The sequence below is a fragment of the Protopterus annectens genome, chromosome 2.part0, assembly GCF_019279795.1.
Source record: "Protopterus annectens isolate FY-2018-M chromosome 2.part0, PAN1.0, whole genome shotgun sequence".
NCBI lineage: Eukaryota > Metazoa > Chordata > Ceratodontiformes > Protopteridae > Protopterus > Protopterus annectens.
In genome coordinates, this window is record NC_056728.1 from 1,222,146,542 (window position 1) to 1,222,168,199 (window position 21,658).

Consider the following 21,658-nt stretch of genomic DNA (forward strand, 5'->3'; position numbering starts at 1 on the left):
CCAACTTGTTCAGCTGCATGCAATAAATCCTGCATTTCTTTGTTTTTTGCACATTCTGAATTTGTCAACATTTTTTGTTTAAGCAGTGACATTAGATATTGCTGATATTTAAGCATATGAAATTGACAATTTAAAGCTCTTACAGCCAAGGCAGCAGAAGTATAAAACTTTTTCCCCCATCTGTCCAGGGCTCTTGAATCTCTATCAGAGGGTATAGGGTTTTTTGCAGTGGATGCCTTGACCCCTTTGGGACCCTGAGAGATTGTTCCTGGGTCTGCAGCAGGGTTTGTATAAAGAAATTTATGTGAATCAGGAACCCTGTAGTATCTGTCTAGCTTAACAGGAGCTGGTGGCAAAGAGTCAGGAGACAGTCCGGACTCTGAAAATACATCATCTACAATGTCTAAAACAGGAGGAATAGCAAGGGGCCTGTGCTGAGGTAATAAAAGGAAGTCTCTGAGCCTTTTCTTGGATTCTGAGTAATCTTGACTCTCCCAGTGGAAATGCTCCCTCATAGTATGCAGGGTTTCCCCAAAAGAATAATCCTTAGGAGGAGAGGCTGAAGGAATAGATTCTTCAGCATCAGAATCCTCATAGGGAGGAAGAGAATATTCCTGGTCAGAAGAGGAATCAGAGGAAATGGAAACCTGATCTGAAGATGCATATTCTATCTCTTGCCTAGGCCTCTTATCAGGAGGGGGATGGGAACCCCTGATCAAAGTAATTAGGTCTTCGGCCATTTTAAGCATCTGTTTTTTAGGCATGGAGGCCTGTCCAGGAGAATGCTCTACTTGTTTCTTTGTCTTTAGGGCTGCTTTAGTCTTTGCCTTTGAAGCTGAATTTGGTTTTACATATAACTGTGTAGGCCTAAAAACACCCTGCTCAGCGGCTCCGGACCCATCTGAGGGAATAGTTTCCGAGTGTCCAATACCTTGAGTTTCCAGCGGCCTAGTAGGCTCCACGTAGGAGTCGGAAGCGTCCTGTGGCTCTGCGGTAGCGGGCGTCAGGGGCTGCAAAAGTCCCTTACTGAGAACAGGCGAACCGGCGACAGGCCTAGCGGAAGCCTCGTCATCGGTTTTGGACCTCGGGTGCCTGTCCTTTTCTTTGCGCTTTTTATAAACTCCGGTAGTCGGTTGCTCCGATGGCATTATATAGTTAAATCTTCTGCCAAAATAATGAAATGCAAAATCGTACCGATGCTTAATAGTGAGTTGGTTAAATCTAGCACAAAACCGACAACTAGCAACGTCATGGTCAGGGCCTAGGCAAGGAATACAGTAAGAATGAAAATCCTTATGAGGTATTTGCTTCCTACAAGAAATACAATTATTAACTTTTTCTGACATCGGTCTGGAGCAAGAAAAAAGTTTCCCCAATGGGGTACTTAGCTTTAATGAAGACTTCGGATCTGAAATTCGAATTTGAAAATCTCAGGAGTCGGCCGACCGGCATTTGCAAACTGCTTTTGCTTCAGGCACCGCGCGGCAAGAAAGACTGAAGAAAATGGCGTTGGCTGCATCTTTTATACCCCTGGCACACTGACGTCAGGGAGGAGGCGACAGCAACCGATACCGGACCTATACTTTGGAACTCAGGCCGACTACGGGTAGCCTGCCAGCAGGATAACCCAAATGTAATGACTGCAACAGTGAAACACGATGAACATCAAGACCACAGTGTTATAAATCATAATAAAACAAAAGGGCTCTAATGTCTCATTTATTTTTTTATTTATTTTTATTTATTTAACATTTTTTACCGGGAAAGTCCAACTTGGAACAAAGCCAATTTTCAGTGGAAGCCCGGGGAGAAACGTTCCAGATGTATGTCTTTGTAACATGGGAAGGAACCAGAGCACCCAGAGGAAACCCACACCAATGTAGGGTGGACATGCAGACTTCACAAAGAAGGTGCCCCAGCCAAGAAACAAACTGGAAAACCTCTTGCTGTGAAGCAACAATGCTACCGCTGCAACACTGCACCTCATGGGTACCTGTGGGACACTGAAGAAAAAGCAATCACCAAGCACAGCATGAATGAATGTAATGGACAAAAAGAAATGCCCAAGTATTCATACAAAGACAAATACAGATTAAGTAAAGACTCAGAGAAGTCCAGTGAGTTTTCTTTTATTTCCTCTCCAAATTTCTACATTGTTCCTTCACATGGTTTAATATATTCTACAGAGAGAAGAAATACCAAGGTCTGACATGAATAATATATGAGAGGATGAATCTTATATTAACCAAGATTGCTTAACCATGAACTCTAAAAATATTTACTACATCAGACTCCAAAACTGACTCAGCTGCTTGAGCCTCAGGTTCAAAGTTAACCATATTTAACAACTAGCAGTGCACAAGTATATACAGTCTACTACAGTTACTGGAAGTTAAAAACCACCTAATGGGAATTGCTCTCACACTGAGAAGGAGACATAAAATGCCCAAAATTGGCTCTCTTTTACTGCAGTTTAGATGGTAACCTAAAAAAAGACCAGATTAAGCAAACTTTCTCCACATGGCCAGAACAGAAGCCAGTGGTGAATAAAACTTAAGGAATGATCTACAGGAAGAATTTGCATCATATGTTTTTCCCACTGAGGAACAGAATACAATCTCTATGTCTGTCAGTTATAAGGTTCTTACAGATGCAACTGAGCAGAGAGATCTGCTGTATATATCTTTTTATAAAAAAATAAATCTTCTACTGAAATTGAAAAAGTGGAATACAACCAATGTGTGTGCATCATTCCTTGGTGTTTTTAACATGTTTTATGCTATCCAGATCAGACAAAGAAAGAGATGAAGGACATATTTTTTGTAGTATAGCACTGTATGACTACAGAGCCCAAAACATGTACACTTTAACATAAGCTATAGGTACTCTGCATGTACTGTATAAGCAAACAGTTCTATAAACTAGTGAGAATCCAGAGGCCATTTCTGTCTTCCAAAGAATATACCAAGCAAGAATATCAAATACAGTTTAAGCAAAGATGAAAAATTACATTTTAGTATACAGACAATTTAGTGATGATGCCACAACAGGGCTGTCTAATGGCTTTTGATACATGACTGATCATAATAAAACCAAACTGGACAGGGTGCCACAAGGTATGGATAACAAATTCAGATTTAAACAAGGAACATCATAAACACCTTACAGCCCATGACTGGTGAAGGATACCAGGAATTAGATGCAATGGTTCTTACTCTGTTTTAAAATATAGACCACAAGACATTTTTTCCAACAGGACAGAGATGCCTCGGTGTTGATGGCTGCATTAGTTACTTTCACTTCAAGTAAGAAATAGCATCTTCACAGCTGCTGAAGAATACTGAAGAAAATGGAAAAATCAGAATATCGGCAAGAGCATAAAACTGGTTAATTTCCCCAGGTCCTCAGCTGTCGACCTGGAAAGTGGTAAATGAGCCACCAGGGGAATAAACCTGTTTGAGTCAGCAATAAGTTGGGTAGTGTATCAGTAGCTGGACAGTCTTGCATCTCAGACGACAGTTAAGGACTACTTTTAGAATGAAAGAAACAAAGCAAAATATTGCTGCTAGATAGGTAGAATCCCAGAGAGAGAGAATGATATGAATATTAACACATGGTTTATGCAGTGTTATAATAAAGCTATTCTAATAGTTCTTGTAACAGGTTTATTTTACAAAGACAAAAGTTGTATAGTCACTATAATGATGCATCTGTGTTGTCAATTTTCATTCAACTGATGAGTCTCGGAACTGACCTCAGATGTGACTTGGGCACTTACACTAGACTCACAGATCCAGCTCTTAAGCTCTGCCCTTTACCCACAATGCTCTACCATCCCGACATACCTCAGTTCACGTTTGCTGTCCTAACACACACACACACACACACACACACACACACACACACACACATGCACACATATACAATATACAAAACTATATCATTGTGAAAAAGTAAGATAAAGGCATACAGAAAGGCTGGAGTCCAAACAGGGAACAGGTAGATTCTTAAAGGGATATCCCTTAGGTCACACTAGGAAGAAAAGGAAGGGGGCTGGAGAATGGAAAGTTGAGGGAGAATGAAAATGGACAGCACAGATGCATCGCTATAGTGAGTACACAACTTTTGTATATGATGTTCTCATTTTTATTCATTCATTCTTCAACTGATGGGACAGAGTCCCCAGATAGATGAACCTTGGGTAGTCCTCATGGAAGGATATTATGGGCTAACGCAGAACCAGATGCTACCATATTTCTGGAAATTATGTCTGACTTATATTGAACAATAAAGTTACGAGCATTGGACCAAGTGGCAGCAGCATAAATAGCATCTGTGGATGCTCTTGACTAGCAAACAGATCAAGTGGCTACAGACCTTGTGGAGTATGGTTGGGGGGAGGGATTAGGGATCTTATGACACTAAGAAGTGCATTTCTTAAAGACCATAGGCTTATCAGCCATATCAAAAAACAGGTAAAACGAAAGAGAGAAATATTTTTAACAGAAACAACGGAGAAAAATATCAACAATGGTATTTCAGAAGTACCCTATAGACAGGTAGACAGAAAAAAGACAGCAATAGAATACCAGTGATGGTATAAAGAAGAATACCTTTACAAAGGTACAGGAGCTTAACTAGAAGACACTTTTGAAAATTTAGAAAATAATTTCAACATTATCAAAAATCCACTATAAAGGCAAAGGGAGGAAGAGGAAAATGATATTACAAATAAAAAACTCACAAATACAGAGATAAAGATTCCTATTTAACCCCCAACTTGAGAGCAGAAAGTCCACATCTGAACGATGTGACATCAAAGTAGATCTGAGTTATGTCAGGGTAGTGGAGCATTGTGGGTAAAGGGAGGAGCTTGAAAGCTGGATCCATGAGTCTAGTGTAAGCGGCTGAGTCAGATCAGAGGTTAGATCCAAGACCCACCACTTGTGGAATGAATGAAAATGACTACAACAAATACAGTTTTATACCAGGATCATCTTTATTTGTTCATCAGACTTTATCATTTCACCTGACAGAGTTTATTTACAGTAAATATGTGAATATTTGCATCCTTACAGATTTAACTGTGCACTAACACAATAATGTGCTTTGTTATTCATGTTTATATTTCTGCTGTACATGTTACTAGTGAATTGTATTTGTAGTTTTCTTCCTATAGTATTCTCTCCAAATGTAAGCTTAACTGTACTTAACCATAAAACTTTGATAAGTTCTATTATAATTTACTCTGTAAAAGTAAAATTATACTTAAACTAAAATGTATACTGGATATGTTACTAAACCAACATAGTTGTAATTATTGATTAATTTATCATTTGTTAGCCAGATAAATGGGCTAGTCCATGGACTCTTTTCTTTCATAACTTGGGTGACACACATAAACAAGAGCTGATATATAGATATTTTTTAGAGAGGCTAAATATGAGGAGAAACAGCTGCTGATGCTGCTAACAGTGTGACATACATGGAAAAACAAACATTTCTTACCAGAAGGACTTACCAAAAACAGTCCTTGCAGGTACTGACTCTCTGTTCAACCAGAAAGACACCTGGCTCAGTATGACTGTCATGATGCAAGGCAGGTAGGTCTGGATCACAAAGTAACCAATCTTTCTCTTCAAATGAAAATGTGTTGTCATTACTGTATATTCTCCTACATTGAAAAACAACATGTATAAGTACGCTGATAATGTGTCAATACAGATATGGCTTTCTAAAAACACTTGACTGAGTTTATCACTTTGTTGAAACCACACAAAACAAGAATATTAACAAATTCACACCAATAACTTACTTATAATTAGCTAGCACACATGCAACCAGATTCTTATAACAGCTTTAATTCTGATGTGAACTTGTCCAAACAAGACTAAACAAACACTTTCAAACTGAAATGTTAATAAAGAATAGAAAGAAAACAGCAATGTAACAAAGTAACTCAGAAACAATGAGGAAAAAATGTCTGTTATCAACATTGATTAGTAAAAATAGCAGACATAAAGGGTGACGTGCTATTAACTTACTTAAGAGTCAGCTTCAGCTTTGAACCACTGTAGCCAAGGCAGCCATTTCTTTGTGTACCATTGCTTCTCTCCTTCGTTTACTATTAACACCTCTGCATTAGAAGACTCATCCATCAAGGCATTTAAAGGCTTGATTCTATAGGGCTCCATCCTTTTCTGATTCCAAGTAATTATCATGTTCACTTGCTCACTCTCTTAAGAGTAGCATCCATCTCCTACAGCGATACCGCGGACAGTGTCAGCTACCCACAGAGTTTTCAATACAAAGGCAGAAATGGGAAGCTGGCAGTAAAACTGTTCTGAGAAATGTTTGCTCATGTACAAACCAATGTCCTTCTTCTGTGATACTTAACAGAAATGCCAGTGCTCTCAATTGTATCCAGCCTGGATAAAGAGGGTTTAAATACCTAATAAATGTGCCTTAAAGTCTATCTTGACATCATCAACAGTTGTACCTTAAGACGTTGGGTACAAAGAAATATTTAAGGATGTTCTACTAAGCAAATTTTCTAAATTTCCAAGAAAATATGGTGTATTTTAGTAAAAAGTATACCACAAGTCACAGCATAGATGTTAGCTACTTCCCCAATACACTGTAGAAGTCAGGCTCCAAATATTGTTTAACTGGTTCTTTGACAACAGCTAACTGCACTTGAGAGGCTCTAGGCTCTAAAGTGTTAACGAGCTGCTTCCCGTAACTAAATGACAAAGAGTTTTGAGTCCTTCCCAGCTTCATTTGCCTACTGTGTGATGCTGACCAAGCCATTTAACCAAGCAGTACTCCAAGGTTGCCCAGAAAAGGAACCATTGTGCCAATGGGCTTACCCAGTTAGCCAATGTACATAAAAAAAGGAAAAACAAGCTATTGTGTCTGCTGAACAACCTTTCATGTTGCCAGTCAGATTCTCTACTCTTCAATAAGAATTTTCCCATTCAGAAATACTCTGGTTTCTTGGGGTTACCACCTTTCACTTTTTGTATGTTTCTGTCAGACGCCAATGCATTATGTTCCCTATTAATCATATCAGGCTGGCAGCCTGGCAATGTAATACATGCTAAGGCTTTAATTAAATGACAAATATTCTTCAATTCAGGGTGTCCATTTTTCTAATGTACAACATAAACTAACCTATCTTGTGTGTGGTGCTAACAGATATCTCCATGATTTTATTAACATTCCCCAATAACACAGTTATGGGCCATCATAATGGCACTAAATATAATAGGAAGATATTTTTTGTTAGACAGGTAAGCCAAATGGACACACTTTCTGGTAAAGGTACTTGCTCAGAGTCATACAGTAGGCAAATGAGTGCTGAAGGAATCAAACCCTGGACTACAGAATCAGCTTGTTAATAGCTAAAAAAAAATATATATATATATATATATATATATATATATATATATATATATATATATATATATGGGCTTCCCTCACTGAAGTTAAACTAGCTGCTGCCTGTTCTCCCTGCCTGGGGCAACATCTGTAGCATGCATAAGACAAAATAATGTTAGTTCATCATCCACTAAATAATGTGGATTTAGCTCACTCAGTTCTACCCTCTCCTTTGTAAATAACAGTTTCTCTCTAATTATCCTTGCATCTGTTTCCCAAACAGAGGAGATAAAGTACATTTTCAAATACAGAAAAAAGTGTTCTCATGAAATAAAGGAATGGTCTGGAACATATGCAAACAAAAACTGGAGTAACAGACATTTGAACTGCTTAGACTGTCTCATCAAGATCCGTGCCTGGCATCCTCCATCCACAAATACGTCCTTTGAATTTTTCTTTAAAATTTCCATGCACACACACACACAGACACATGCACACACATAGACACATGCACACACACACACACACACACACACACTATACTCTATATATGTATATATATATATATATATATATATATATATATATATATATATACTTAGTTCGTAGTCTCACAATAGAGAAGAAAGGGACAAAATCAATGAATGCTAAAAGTGTTTTTAGCAATATTTTACTCAAACTATATGCACTTGCACAACTGCCAGTTATATATCTGTGAGGCTTCCATACCAGCATACTTATTTAAAATGCAACTGCCAAAATTATTTAAATATCTGAATTTATTATATGCCTTTGGTGACTTGCTTCATTTGTTTACAGCAGTTGTCTTTTCTAGTGCTTAACTCATTGGTGGGATCTATAGCATGCATTTTTATATTTTTATTTGTCATTTCTCTGCTTTGCTACTGCTGTAAAATTTCACGTGTAGTAGCCATGTGTAGTCATTAACATGTTTTTATTTTTGTTTATTTCCAAATTCCACTGACTGTGTCTATTTTTTTAAACATATACCATAATGTTAGTCTTAATTTGATGGCTCTGAATAATTTTTAATATTAGTTTTCATTGATTTGCATGGGATTTTTTGCTGAATTCATTAAATGCATTCGTTTTTTTTCTTTATTTTGTAAACAATGCACTGAATGTACAAAACGTTACTTAATTTAGCAGTAGCCCATGTCTGGCTGTGGGTTTCACAGGTTGGCATAGACTGCTCATGAGGAAGAAGCCTGAGTGATTAAACAAAGCCATCTGTGGGTAAATGCTGTGATACCCATATCCACAAGGGGATTACTTCTATTATACAGTGACATCATTTAAGAAAGAATCACTTACCTTTCTTAAACAATGTCTTAGTATAAAAGCACTTCAGTCTTCTTCTGTGTTGTTTTCTGGAAGCTGAACACATAAGTTAATTTTATAGGCTTATAGGAAGTTACTAGGCTATTGGCCATGAGGCCTTTCCAAGCCTAGCCAAAAATTTAGCTCATGTTGCGACAAGTCAGCACCCTAAGCCCCTGTCCAGCAGGGACACAGGTGGAATCCCAGGAGTGTATTTTCTGGTTCCCCATCCAGTTATCCAGGTTGCGCTTAAAAAGGGTTAATGAGGTACTCTGCTTGACATGACGCTTGAGGCCCTGGATTCTCCTGGTGAGGAACCTCTGTGGTCTCTCCAGCTGCTGCATGTGCTTTGTGAGGTATTTGCCAAAATAGGCATTGTACTGAATAATGGGTCTTATAAGGGAAGAATACATGGATGTCATGTTATGACCCTTATCCCTAGATGAGACACCCTTACTAATGAGGTGGGCCATGTAGAAAGCTTTCTGTACAATGGAGGCAATATGGTGGTCAAAAGTCAGTTTGCTATCAACCTGGGTGCTCAAGTCCCTCACGACTGATTGATTGCGTAAGACCTTGTTATTAATGTGATAATTTCTGGGGACACCACTCTCCCCCAAAGGGGATGATGATGATGCATTTTTTGGCATTCAGTTTGTGGTTATTTTTCTGGCACCAGTCATTTGTTTGGATGAGACCCTATTGGTGGATGTCCACATCACTAGGGGGATTGTTGACAGTGCCCATCTTGCAGTCATCTGCAAGCTTGGTCAGTCATAGCCCACTGGTTTTGGCCTGCATCTCAGAAAAGTATATCCCAAATGACAGAAGCCCCAAGACCGATCTCTGGGCTACACCACTTGTTACAGGTCTACTGCTTGAGGTGGCTTCCCCATTTTGAGTAAGTGGGTTCTATCAGTGAGCCAGTTTGCTACCCATCTGGTAACATATGGATTGATGCCTAGTTTTGAGAGTTTATCTATTATACCCGAGTGGGGAATAGTATCAAAGGCTTTGGCCAGGTCAAGGTAGGTGGTGTGCACCATCTTCCCCTTGTCCATGGCTTTGGTGACTGTCTCAAAGAACTTGACCAAATTTAGCAAGCATGACATCCCCTTTATGAAACCAAACTGTGTGGGATTGAGTGTTTGGAGGTTGCCAATGTCCTTGTTAATGAGGTCCATGATAATCTGTTCCATGGCCTTACAAATTAGGTTAGTTAGTCTGATGGGTCTGTAAATTCCTGGCCTTGTGGATGCTCCACCTTTGTGCAAAGGGATAACAGTGGCTGCCCTCCACTTGGCTAGGACAAAGTCAGTACTCAGGCTTTGGCTGAATAGGGTGCCTAATGGTGCTGCAAGTTCCTGCCTGAGTTCATGAAGGATGCAGCCTGGGATGTTATCGGGTCCCATGGAGGCCGCATTTTTTGCCTTTGAGAGGGTAGTGATGACTTGTTCTCTAGAGATAAGGGGAGGGGGCAGGTGCTGGGGATGCCCTGATTTACTGATGGGAAGGACAGAGAGATCAAGTTTTCACTGAACCTGTCTGCCAGACAACTGGCTACATCTATGGCATGTGTGCATGTGGTGTGCTTGACCACCAGTTATGAGCAGATCTGAGTGTTTCCTTTGAGATTGCGGACATATGTGAAGAAGGTCTTATGCTTGTCTTTTGCAGTCTGAAAGTTTGGAAGGCACTGCAGCCTTGCAAGGCCGGAGTACTCTCTGTGGCCCTGAACCAAGTTTCTGTGACTGCATAGATGTCAATATCCTCCAGGGAAAAGAGTGCTTCCAGAGTGTGCAGTTTCTGATTTAAACTCCTAGAGTTTTGCAGCATAATCTTTAATTTATTTGTGAGCGATATTTTCACATTGGAAATGTTGTTCTTGAGAAATTGCTGAAAAAAGGCACTATGGAGGAGGCAAGTGCCTTAGCCAATAACCAAAAGCCTATTCAGGTGAAGACCATCTCTGGCAAAGCAACTTGGTCTATCAACCATGTCATCCCAGGCTGATAGGAATCGGATCCACTTAGACTGATACCTGAAACTATGCCAATTGTTGAAGTCAATAATTTTTTGTTTATACTGCAGTATCATCCTAGGTGAGGGTAGAATGTTGCTCAATGCTAGGGACATACCTGCCTGGGGCACATATTCATAGAACTCAATCATTCGTCTCATCATATAGTCTAGTTAGGTATTTCTCAAGTCATTCACACCAACATGAACTATGATGGAGTCATAACGGTACTTGTTGAGAGACTTGAGTGCATGTGTGATCTGAAGGATCCTGCCACCCAAAAGACAGCCTACCCTCAACTTCTCCTTGTCCAGCCTGGTGAGTCGGACATCTGTGAGTCTCACAATGGAGTCATCTATGACTAAAAAAGTTGACTTAGATGTGCTTTGCCTTGGGGGATTATTTGGTGAGACACTGGTGTTTGTCTTTTTATATGTATTGGGTGCTGAAAGTGCTGTATTAGGTGTAGCATGTTTATGTTTAGAGGGTATCCGGTGTTTAGGTAGGTTTCTGGTGAGTACTTCTGTGTATGATGGTTTATGTGTCGAGTGCAAGGTTTGTGTGGGAGGTGTAGTATGTCAGCTGATAACCTGTTCTGGTTACTGTCCTGTGCATGAAAGAGCAAGGATTCCAGATTCTTAGTGTAGATGCATCTCTCACAAATTTTACTTGGGTGATTTAGGAGTACAGGGTTGTCAGTGTACATGAGGTAGTTGCTACACTGTCTCAGGATATCCAAGTCAGCCAGGTTGGTAGGAGAAATGGAGGGAAACTGACTATCCATAATGCTGGATTAATATCTGTTTTTAAAGTGGGGAGAAAAAATATAGGGGTGTGGTGTAACTGGGTGCTCTAAACAGGGTCTATACTAACGGGGGGCTCTATAAAGGGTCTATACTAGTGGGGGTTCTCTAAATGGTAGGAGACTATTGTAGATTTGGTGGTTTTGGGACTGTTTAAGGGGCAAAAGCACAGCTGAGGTGGTCTCTAAGCAGCTAAGTGCAGTTTAAAGACGTCTCACCCAGATCACAGGCAGCAACTAAGGGGAAATGCATCTACTGAAGTTTTTGCTTCTATAAACATCAGTGGTTACCCCTACTGTACTATAGTGCACAATGGTGCACGGAGGTGTGCTACATGTAAACAGATGAATACAGCAGAGCAGTGGCTGGTTGCCTAACTCTGCGGAGCTGTGTTAAAACAAGTGGAAAACCCAGAGCTTATGTAGCAACAGTGAGCAAACATTGAATTAAACAATTTAACCAATAAAAATGCTCAAAACTGAGTCCTGTGCCAGCAGCCTTCAATCAGATGAGTCCTAACTGCACTATCCTGCCACAAGGCTGCAGGGGGCCCTCTCCAACAGAAGACAGCCTGATTTAGTGCTCAAATTAACAGACATAACCAAATTCAAAAGGTCTGAATCTAGTCTATGTTATAGCTGACAAAAAGTTCAACAAATCAGCAAGACCAGTTTTAAAAATTTTTGAGGAACACATCTGATTTTTCTCATATTTTGCTCAAATGCTGTTATGCATCATATGCTAACAGAAAGTCTGGCTGCTCAATGGTACTTCAGCAGCTGTCCAGGCTTGATTTATATGGTCATGCTGGATGGGCTATCCAATCAGTGTGCTAGTTTTTAAATAGTAATCATCCTTTATTGTATAATTCAATGTAACATTTAATGTTATGTTGTCCATCTCACCTTCCTTCTTCCTGGTTGGGTTCGGATCCAATCTTGCCCCCGACTCCACCACTTCTAAAGCTTGAAGAGTCCTTAGTGGCTCGAGGCTAAACATTTTCCCAGCATGCATAGCGGTAGCTACCCAGATGTCATTTGCTGCTTGCAGTGTCGAGATTGTGTTCTGCTGACTCAGGCTATGTAGTTTAATTTTTCTATCAAAATTGCTATTTGTTTGGGTCTATTTTGAATTATTAGTTAGAGTTTAACTGTCTTATTACCCGTATACTCATTACAGCTGTTGTTTGTGCTTATAGGCCGTCATTTCTTCTCAGGCCCGTTTTTTCTGTGTTTTGTCGGGAGCCCATTTTTTCTTCAGGGTTGTTATCTTTCCCTTTTTCCCTCCTTGCTTCTTAGGGGAAAAGCCATTTAATTTAGAGGCTTTCTCCCTTTGGGAGCTTTAGCCGTTTAATTTAGAGGCTGCCCCCTCCTTATCTTTCTTCCTTCTTTAAAAATAAATAATAAATAATAAAAATAAAAATAAATCTCTTTCCTTTTTTACATTCTTGCTTTGTGTAAGTATGTCTAAACAGTCTACAAAGCAGTCAGGCTTTAAAAAATGTGACTCGTGTTGCCAAAAAATATCCCTTACAGATGGGCACATGAGTTGTGTCTACTGTTTAGGTGCGGTCCACCTTCAAGATTCGTGTTCTGTGTGTCATGCTTTCAGTGCACGAGTGTGGAAGGAAAGGCACAACATCCTGAGAGGGTTGTTAAGACCTCAGGTTGAGGTTGCTTCAGTTACTCAGCCTTCAAAATCTGATGATAAACAAGCCTCTCTGTCGGCTCCACCTTCGGTGTCAACAAAGGCAAAATCGAAATCTTCAGATCCTTTAGAAAAAATTGTTGGCTCTGAGGATTCCTCTGTTCTGGCGGCTCCATCTGTGGCTTCGGAGCCATCCCGGACTCATAAGAGGTCGAGATCTCCTTCCTTTGACCCGGTGAGATCTGTGACCCAGTCAACACTGTTACAATCAGAAGCAGGTAGTCACCGGTCCTTGGCCCACTCCTCTTGATCATCCAGGAGTTTATTGGATGGTGATGTGGAGAGAGTGGTGAAGAGTCTACTCAAGACATGGGTGTTTGCTCAGTTGTTGTCAGGGTTAGTCCAGAAGGAAGTGGCTCCATTGTCCGATCCAGCCCCTATCTCAGTTCCTCCTCTGACTGCATCCAGTTCAGAGCTGGTGTGCATGGAGGTAGTAGCGGTGGAACCATCAAAGAGGCTGGTTCCGACATTTGCTCCAACCTCCTCGACAGTCTGCTCCATCGAGAGGTCTGGGCACCGAGATGCCCTCGTCGGCTCCGAGGGGGGAAGTGGCACTGGACCCTTGTCCAACTCCGCTCTCCCTCTCGGAGCTTTGACGCAGGTGAGTTTGGCTCCCACATCTGCCTCAGAGCCATCGCCTTTGGTGTGGAGAAGATCTCTAGGCTCTTCGGAGCTGAAGCCTCCCTCCGTTCCAGACCGCGGTGCCTTCGAGGTGATGAGGAGTGTGCTGTCCACTGAGACGGCCCCATCCTTGGCTCCATTGGCTCTGTCCCCGTTGATACCTGTGTCTTCCTCAGATTTTTCTCTCCGCCCCAAGCGTAGAGAACCTATGCTCCAGAATACCTCACTGGGCGATCCCTCTTCTTCCGAGACCTCTCCTAAGCATGCCTCAGAGGATGCTCCCAGGAAGAAAAAATGTAAGAGGAAACGTGGACTCCCCTGAGTCCATCACCTCTGAAACGGACTTGGATGACTCAGAAGGGTCCCCATGGTCCCCCTCTGAAGATGTCTCATTCTCAAACATTCTGGAGATCCTTAGACAGGGGAAACTGGAAGTCCCTTGTCCCTTTTGAGGATGAGTCAATGTACCTGGAAGCATTTGCTTACCGACCTTCCACCTCCTGGGTGTCTCTGCCTTTCGACCCACTTTTGACTGTCGTGAGTTGAAAGGCCTGGAGTGCTCCAGAGTCCATAGAGCCTGTCCCAAAAAGACCAAACAAATTTATCACTGCAGCAGATGACAATTCTTTTCTCAACAAAGGTGTGCCAGTTGATGCTATGGTGGAGGCAGCAGCCACCAAGAAGGAGCTTGCAGAGACTTCCTCTTCTATTCATCCACCAAACAAGGAGTCTAGAGCCATGGATAGGTATGGGAAGCATGTTTTCTCTTCAGCGGCCTTTACTCTTTGGTTGCTGAACTACTTGATCCATTTTATAAGGCTTCAGTGGAATCTCCTTAAAGAGTTGGGAGATACCCTCCAGGATCCTTCAGTTGAGGGAGCAGCTTCCAAGTCGGCTAACCAGCTAGCGACCCTAATCTCCATTGTCAACTCATCCATCCGCTTGATTTCTTATACAGCAGATGGAGTGAGCAGGGCTGCAGGCACAGGAGTGGCTTTTTACAGACACTCCTGGATGTGCCTTTGTCAATTTGCAGAGCCCTTCAAGTCCTCTTTTACGAATGCCCCCTTTAACGGCTCAGCCTTGTTTGGGCCACAAGTTCATGAGACTCTTACCAGGAATGAACGTGATGGCAAAACTCTCTCTGTCATAGACCATTTTTCCACTCCATCCCAGCCTTATCCCAAAGGCCAAAAGAGTGGGAAAATGTGGTTCCATAAATCCCAGGGAGCTTCGACAGACACTCGTGGAGATAATTCCCCCAGAGGCAGAGGGGGAAATAATGACAGGAGAGCTGGAGGGGGTCCACAACAGGGCAACAAGGATATGTTCTACCAGACCCTGTCAGAATCCCTAAAGGATTGCCTGGCTGCTCACCTCTGGAGGCAGTCAGGAGCAGAATTTCACTGTACCCAAAAGCCTGACAAGATATAACAGAAGACGAATAGGTACAGCACATAATATCCAGGGGTTACAAAATTCCCTTCTCCCAAGCACCCCCAAGAAGTCAATAATCAACAATCTCAGATGTTCTACTCAATCTTTGGGATCAAGCAGCCATAAAAGTAAAAACTTTGCTGCCAAAAAGAGCCAATCAGGAAGTCCCCGCAGACCAGATAGTATCCGGAACTTAATCAAGGTTCTTTTTAGTTCCAAAGAAGACAGGGGACTGGAGAACTATCTTGGATCTCAGCAAGTTAAACAGGTCAGTAAAAAGACCAAGTTATGGATGGTAACACTGCAGTCCATTCTACCATTTTTTGGGTCAGGACGATTGGATGTGCTCTATCGATCTCCAGTACGCATACAACCACTTAAAAATGGACAGGCAGTCTAAGAGACATTTATGCTTCCAGCTGGCAGCCAGTAATTATCAGTTTAGAGCTCTGCCCTTTGGCCGCACCACAGCCCCCAGGGTGTTCACTAAATGCATGGTAGTAGTCACGGCTCACCTGAGACATTTGGGATTCCAGGTGTTTCCTTATCTAGATGACTGGCTCCTCACTGCCACCACCAAGCATCATTTCCTATGGGCCAGGAGCCACATGATTCACACTTGTGCATGCCTAGGAATCTCAATAAATTATGAAAAATCTGCCTTGCTGCCCTCTCAGTGTATTACTTTCATAGGTGTTCAGCTAAACACAAGACACATGATAGCAAAGATTCCACAAGAAAGGCTGCTTGCCATTTAAGGTCAGGTGTCTCTTCTTTTGTTAAAATCAAAGGCTCAGGCTTGATTTGTCCTGAAAGTCTTGGGGTTAATGGTGGCTGCCATTACTCTAGTTCCACCCGTTATCACATGAGGATCCTGCAATGGCTCCTCCTCACTCAGTGGTTGTATCAGGATTTGCCAATGTGTACATGATCTTAATCACGGACACTTGCAAGAAAGATCTACAGTGGTGGCTCCACTCTCCCTAATTACTCTAGGCAGACCCTTTGTAGCCCCTCTTCCAGTAGCCACAGTGACCATGGACACTTCACAGATAGGTTGGGTGGGGTATTATCTGAGGCAGACAGTCCAAGGCAAGGAACTTGGCAACCTCACAAGTACCATTTGCACATCAGTGTCCTGGAGATGAGAGCAGTGTTACTAGCATTGCAACCACTTCATGACTCTCTTCCTTTGGGCCATACAGCAATTCAGATGGACAACATGTCAGTAGTGTGGTACATCAACAAACAGGGTGGAACCAAATCTTACCCCTTATGTCAGGAGGCCCTTTGGGTGTGGCAATGGGTGATCTCCTCTCAGTGTTTTCTGGCTGCAATGCACATTCCAGGGAAGCCCAATGTGATAGCGGACAAGCTCAGCAGGGCAATTCTCATGCCCCACGAGTGGTCTATGAAACAAGATGTGGCAGATATGATCTTCCACAGATGGGGCCAACCACGCTGCAATCTCTTTGCCTCTCATCTAAACAACAAATGCAGCAGCTATTTTGCCCTAGTTCCCCCTCCGGGACAGTCACCCAGAGATGCAATGGCCCACAATTGGCCTCCCGGGATCCTTTATGCTTTTCCCCCTTTCCTTTAATTCCAAAAGTTCTGCTGAAAGCAAAGTTGCTGAGTTGCAAGCTGATCCTCATTGCTCCGTACTGGCCTCTAAGATATGGTTCCCGTTTCTATCACATTACCTCAAGTAGGAGTCTTGGATTCTGGACCTGGTTCCAGACCTTCTGACACATCAGTAAGGTGCTCTTCATCCTTCCATTCGAACTCTCAAGCTGACAGCTTGGTTCCTCCACTTCCGATCCTAGCCAGGCTCCCTGATATCTCTCTGATGGTTCAACATATTTTAGTCTCCTCCTATAATCCAACTACTAGGAAGCTTTACGCTAGTGAATGGAAGAGGTTCTCACTCTGGGCCGAGCATAATGACATTGATCCTTTTACAGCTACTGTTGCAAAAATTTTGGATTTCCGGGCTGAGACCTTCAAAAAAGGAGCAGCTGCTGCTACGATTCATGTTCAACTGGCTGCAATTTCTAACTTTCATGTGGGACTCCTAGGTTCTAATGTCATGTCCCATAAGTTATGCAATTCCTTTTTGAAAGGTGCTACACTATTAAGGCCTCCTATCCGAGAACCTCTCCATCCTTGGGATTTAAACCTAGTACTAGCTCCTCTGATCCTGTCTCCCTTTGCAACAGCTGCTTCTTGTCCTCTGAAGTTCCTATCAAGGAGGACTCTCTTTCTGGTCGCGATTACATCAGCTAGACAGGTCTCTGAGTTACAGGCTCTTTCCATTTGCCCGCCTTATATGATTTTTCACTAGGATAGAGTTTCTCTTAGGACTAATCCTTCCTTTTTACCAAAAGTCTGTTCAGACTATAATTTGAATCAGTAAATAGAACTTCCTGTTTTCTTTCCAAATTATGGCAACAAGACAGAGTACAAATTACATCAACTGGATGTCCACAGGCAATTACGATTTTATCTTCAAAGGACCAAGGACATTAGAAAATCAAATCAGCTGTTTGTATCCTTTTCTCAGAGCAAACAAGGCTCATCAGTTTCCAAAGTGACTCTTTCAAAATGGTTGTCCAGTACTATTAACTACGCTTATGAGTCTCGGAATGTGTCAGCCCCAGGGAAAGTCAGGGGACATTCCACATACTTGGCTACCTCCATAGCCTTTCAAGCTAAGCTTCCTTTAGATACTATTTGCATGGCAGCAACATGGGCTACTCCCCATACCTTCATTACTCATTACAAAGTGGACATGGCTTCTTGGAACAGGGCATCCTTTGGTTCTACGGTTCTGAAGTCTCTCTTCCAGTGAGCCACCCAGGTTTTTAGGTGCTAGGGATGCTGTCCCAACCAGGAAGAAGGAAGGCAAGATGGACAACATAACATAAAAAAGTTATGTTCTTACCATAACGTTCCATGTTTGTTGTCCTTTATCTCGCCTTCCTTCTTGCATCCCTCCCTCCCTCCTTCCCCCATCCTGGATGATTGAGAGGAATTTACCTTTTGGCTGATATGGCTGAGTATCCTTTTCCTTCAACCTTTGGTGTTCTCCTTGTCACTATTTTTCCCTTTTCTGCTTATTCAAGGAGCCTTATCGTTTACTTACCTCTTTCATTGGGTAATTTATATTTTTCCCTATATAGTGTTTAGTTATCACAAATGAGATCTGGGTAGCTACCGCTATGCATGCTGTGATAAGGGGTTAGCCTCGAGCCAGTAAGGACTCTTCGAGCTTTAGAAGTGGCCGAGTTGAAGCCGAGATTGGCTCCGAACCCAACCAGGAAGAAGGAAAGCGAGATAAATGACAACAAATATGGAACGTTATGAGAAGAACATAACTTCTTTTTTTTAAATCTATTCCTCTACAAATAAACTGGTTACTCAAGAACCCTGTAACTCTGCAAACAGTATATGTGCAAGGCACAAAGCAAACACAGTACTAAAGAAAACTTCACTCAGACAATCCACTGATGCATTCTGGGAAAAAAACAATGTGATGCACTTCCCTCCTGTTATTACTGGAACAAACAGATTACATAGTTTATACTGTTTTTATCCACAGCAATTCACTATTGTGACAGTTGCTCTATATGACCTATAAATCAAAACTGGTTCAGTGACTGGCTTCATTGTCTGCAAATCAGTCATTTTAATAATAATACAAAAAAAAGATGTGAATTAATTTATGGTAATTTCTCTGGGGAATAATAAAAATGTAAATAAATAAATAAATAAATATCCAAGCAAAATTGAAACTCTTCTTGCAATAAGTATGTTTGTGCGTATTAACTGAAATAAGTCAACAGAAAAATTAAAACTATACATTAAACTGCCTGAAAACACTTATTTTCTCCCTGAATCACAATATTAACATCATTTGCTCAGACTGTGGAAATGCATTATAAGATAGAAATGCATACAATTTCTCTTATTTCACCAGATATAAATAACTTTTTTTCATGAATATACAAAAGAGACAGATATATTTTTCTTAAAACCCTATGTTATCTGATATTTACAAAACCAATCCTTTTTTATAAAGTGCATTAAAGCACTTAGATTTTGTGCCTTAATATGTCCTTAGGTCTGCGGTTTTCACACTTAAAAATCAACAGGTTACTGGTTTTATATTTAACTTAGAAAAACAGATCAGTGAATTGCCCAGCCAGGCCATGGAAACCTTGTACACAGCTGACAACAGACTGAAATTAAACACATCATTATGGTGTACACCAGTGTTCACTTCTTTCAATTCACAGAACTCAAGGTGAGACTGTAAAAAATACTGCCCGTATCTTGTTTTTTGTGCAAATTAATTAAGTCAGGTGCACACTGTGTAAATTTGCTACAATAATATATGCGAGTTACACTAGTATTAGTTCTGATGCATAACACAAATCCTGAGATTGGATATACACAAAAAGTATGCTGATTTGGATAACAGCATAGCACTTCCCATAAAATGCACATAAATAAGAGTAAATGATACATGCAATGGCACACATGAGTATACAGGACCTTATGATTTAAGAACACAGAAATTCAGAGCAAATGGTTGCATTATTGCATAAAGCAATAAGTATTTCAGAAAAATGCAGTCTAACCCTCTAATATGGATTGGTTATGCAAAAGAAAAAAAAGTTAATATGAAAGAAAGAAAGAAAGTAAATATGTTAGATTTAAACTGACAACATACATAAAGCCTTTTCCATATATACTGGTAAAGTATACCACTGTTAAAGGCAATGAATTAGTGGGCCTCTTACTACAGCAGATCAATGACCATTACCCGTGATCAAAACAGATGGGGTCATTCACTTTCATCTATGGACTGCCTTAGTATACATCCACTCCTTATAGCCACTTCACTGAATGTATACACTTCAGATATCTAACTGCAATCAGTGCCAGCCTTAAGTGAGATAAAATTTAAAAAGGACAACATGGGGGGGGGGGGGGGTCTGTTGAAGAATAGTCCCCTCCTCACCTCCCCAGTGCCTCTATCCTATTCTCCTCTCATTCTGGCCCCACACCATCTGGAAGTACTCCTTTCTTGTTTTTCACACTTTGTTTTGCTTTTTAGTTACTCATCACGTTTTTAAACACATAATATTCTAACAGGCTAAGCCTTCACTTGAAAATATTCAGAGTCAGTGACTAAATTATGGCCCCCAGAAATCATAAATTTCTAGGTGACCTGAGGTGCATCTTACAGCTTTCCTTTACAACCTTTTGTTATAATGCTGGCCACAACCTTTTGTTATAATGCTGGCCTGAACAAAACAATCAGGAAGAGTATGGGAAGAGATTCAGTCTTTTTTCTTTTTTAAAAAACTAAATAAGTTTTATCTAAAGCTTAATATTCAAAGCCAACAAAATTGTAGTTCCCCACTAAACTGAGCAAACAAATTCCTGCAGGTATATACAAACTCTATCTGAGAATAGTGCCTGCATTCCTATTTCTTAAAAATAAGAAAAAGAAGATAGCTACCTTGTGGGTACCCCACTGGTGTTAGATTAGCATGAACGTAAAAGTACTAATGGCCAGAGGCATAAATTATAAAGCTGAGGATCTCCGCAAAAAAAAAAAAAAAAAAAGGCAAACAGATAAAACCAGCGAATAAACAGGGAGTACTTGCAGACTCCACAGACAAGGCATCACAGCCAAAATCCTCAGTCAGAGAACCAGGCTGTATTACATGGCAACATTACTCAATGCAACAATATGCCAATGATGAGTTGCTATCACAGACACAAACACACCCTGCTCAGGCCATCACAGACAACCACTAAGTAAATACAGTGCTGATGCCTGAATGTGATGGAAAGTGAAAACATATGGCCAACTCATTACTTTTAAATCAGTTACAGCTACTTTATTGACTTTCCACCTCAGATATGTATCTGATTGTGTTAAAAACAAACCCCATAAAGTATTCCATTTGGCTTCACATAATACACACTACCTCTACAAAGCTGGAATAATGACTGTTTAAACTGAGCAAATGACAGTATCAATCACTTTCATCCACAGACAGTCCCTGTATACAAGTAAAGCCAAACGTTACTGACTATGTACACATCAGATATTAGAATGTATATAGCATTTTTAACCACCTACATATTCACACACAGACACTCATATACTTGTGCCGATCAACTACAGTCACTTGTAACATTGTGATTATATACCTTAGATGTTTAATTGTGATAAGATCAATGAATAAATAACTGCCACACAAACATTTATCTTCTCATCTCACTGCTGTCAGAATACAGTGTGCAGCCCATTGCAAGCCCTCCCCACTTC

At 41.0% G+C, this 21,658-nt stretch overlaps 1 protein-coding gene across 2 annotated transcripts in view; it reads right to left on the minus strand.

Moving 5' to 3' along the window:
* Nucleotides 1–21,658, minus strand: part of GABRA2 (gamma-aminobutyric acid type A receptor subunit alpha2) — a 1,382,295-nt gene that overhangs the window by 280,080 nt on the left and 1,080,557 nt on the right. For both annotated transcript variants that reach the window (XM_044061400.1, XM_044061401.1), the window contains exon 7: nt 5,522–5,674. In XM_044061400.1, coding sequence (XP_043917335.1) covers nt 5,522–5,674 — 153 coding nt within the window. The remainder of the gene's footprint in view (nt 1–5,521; nt 5,675–21,658) is intronic.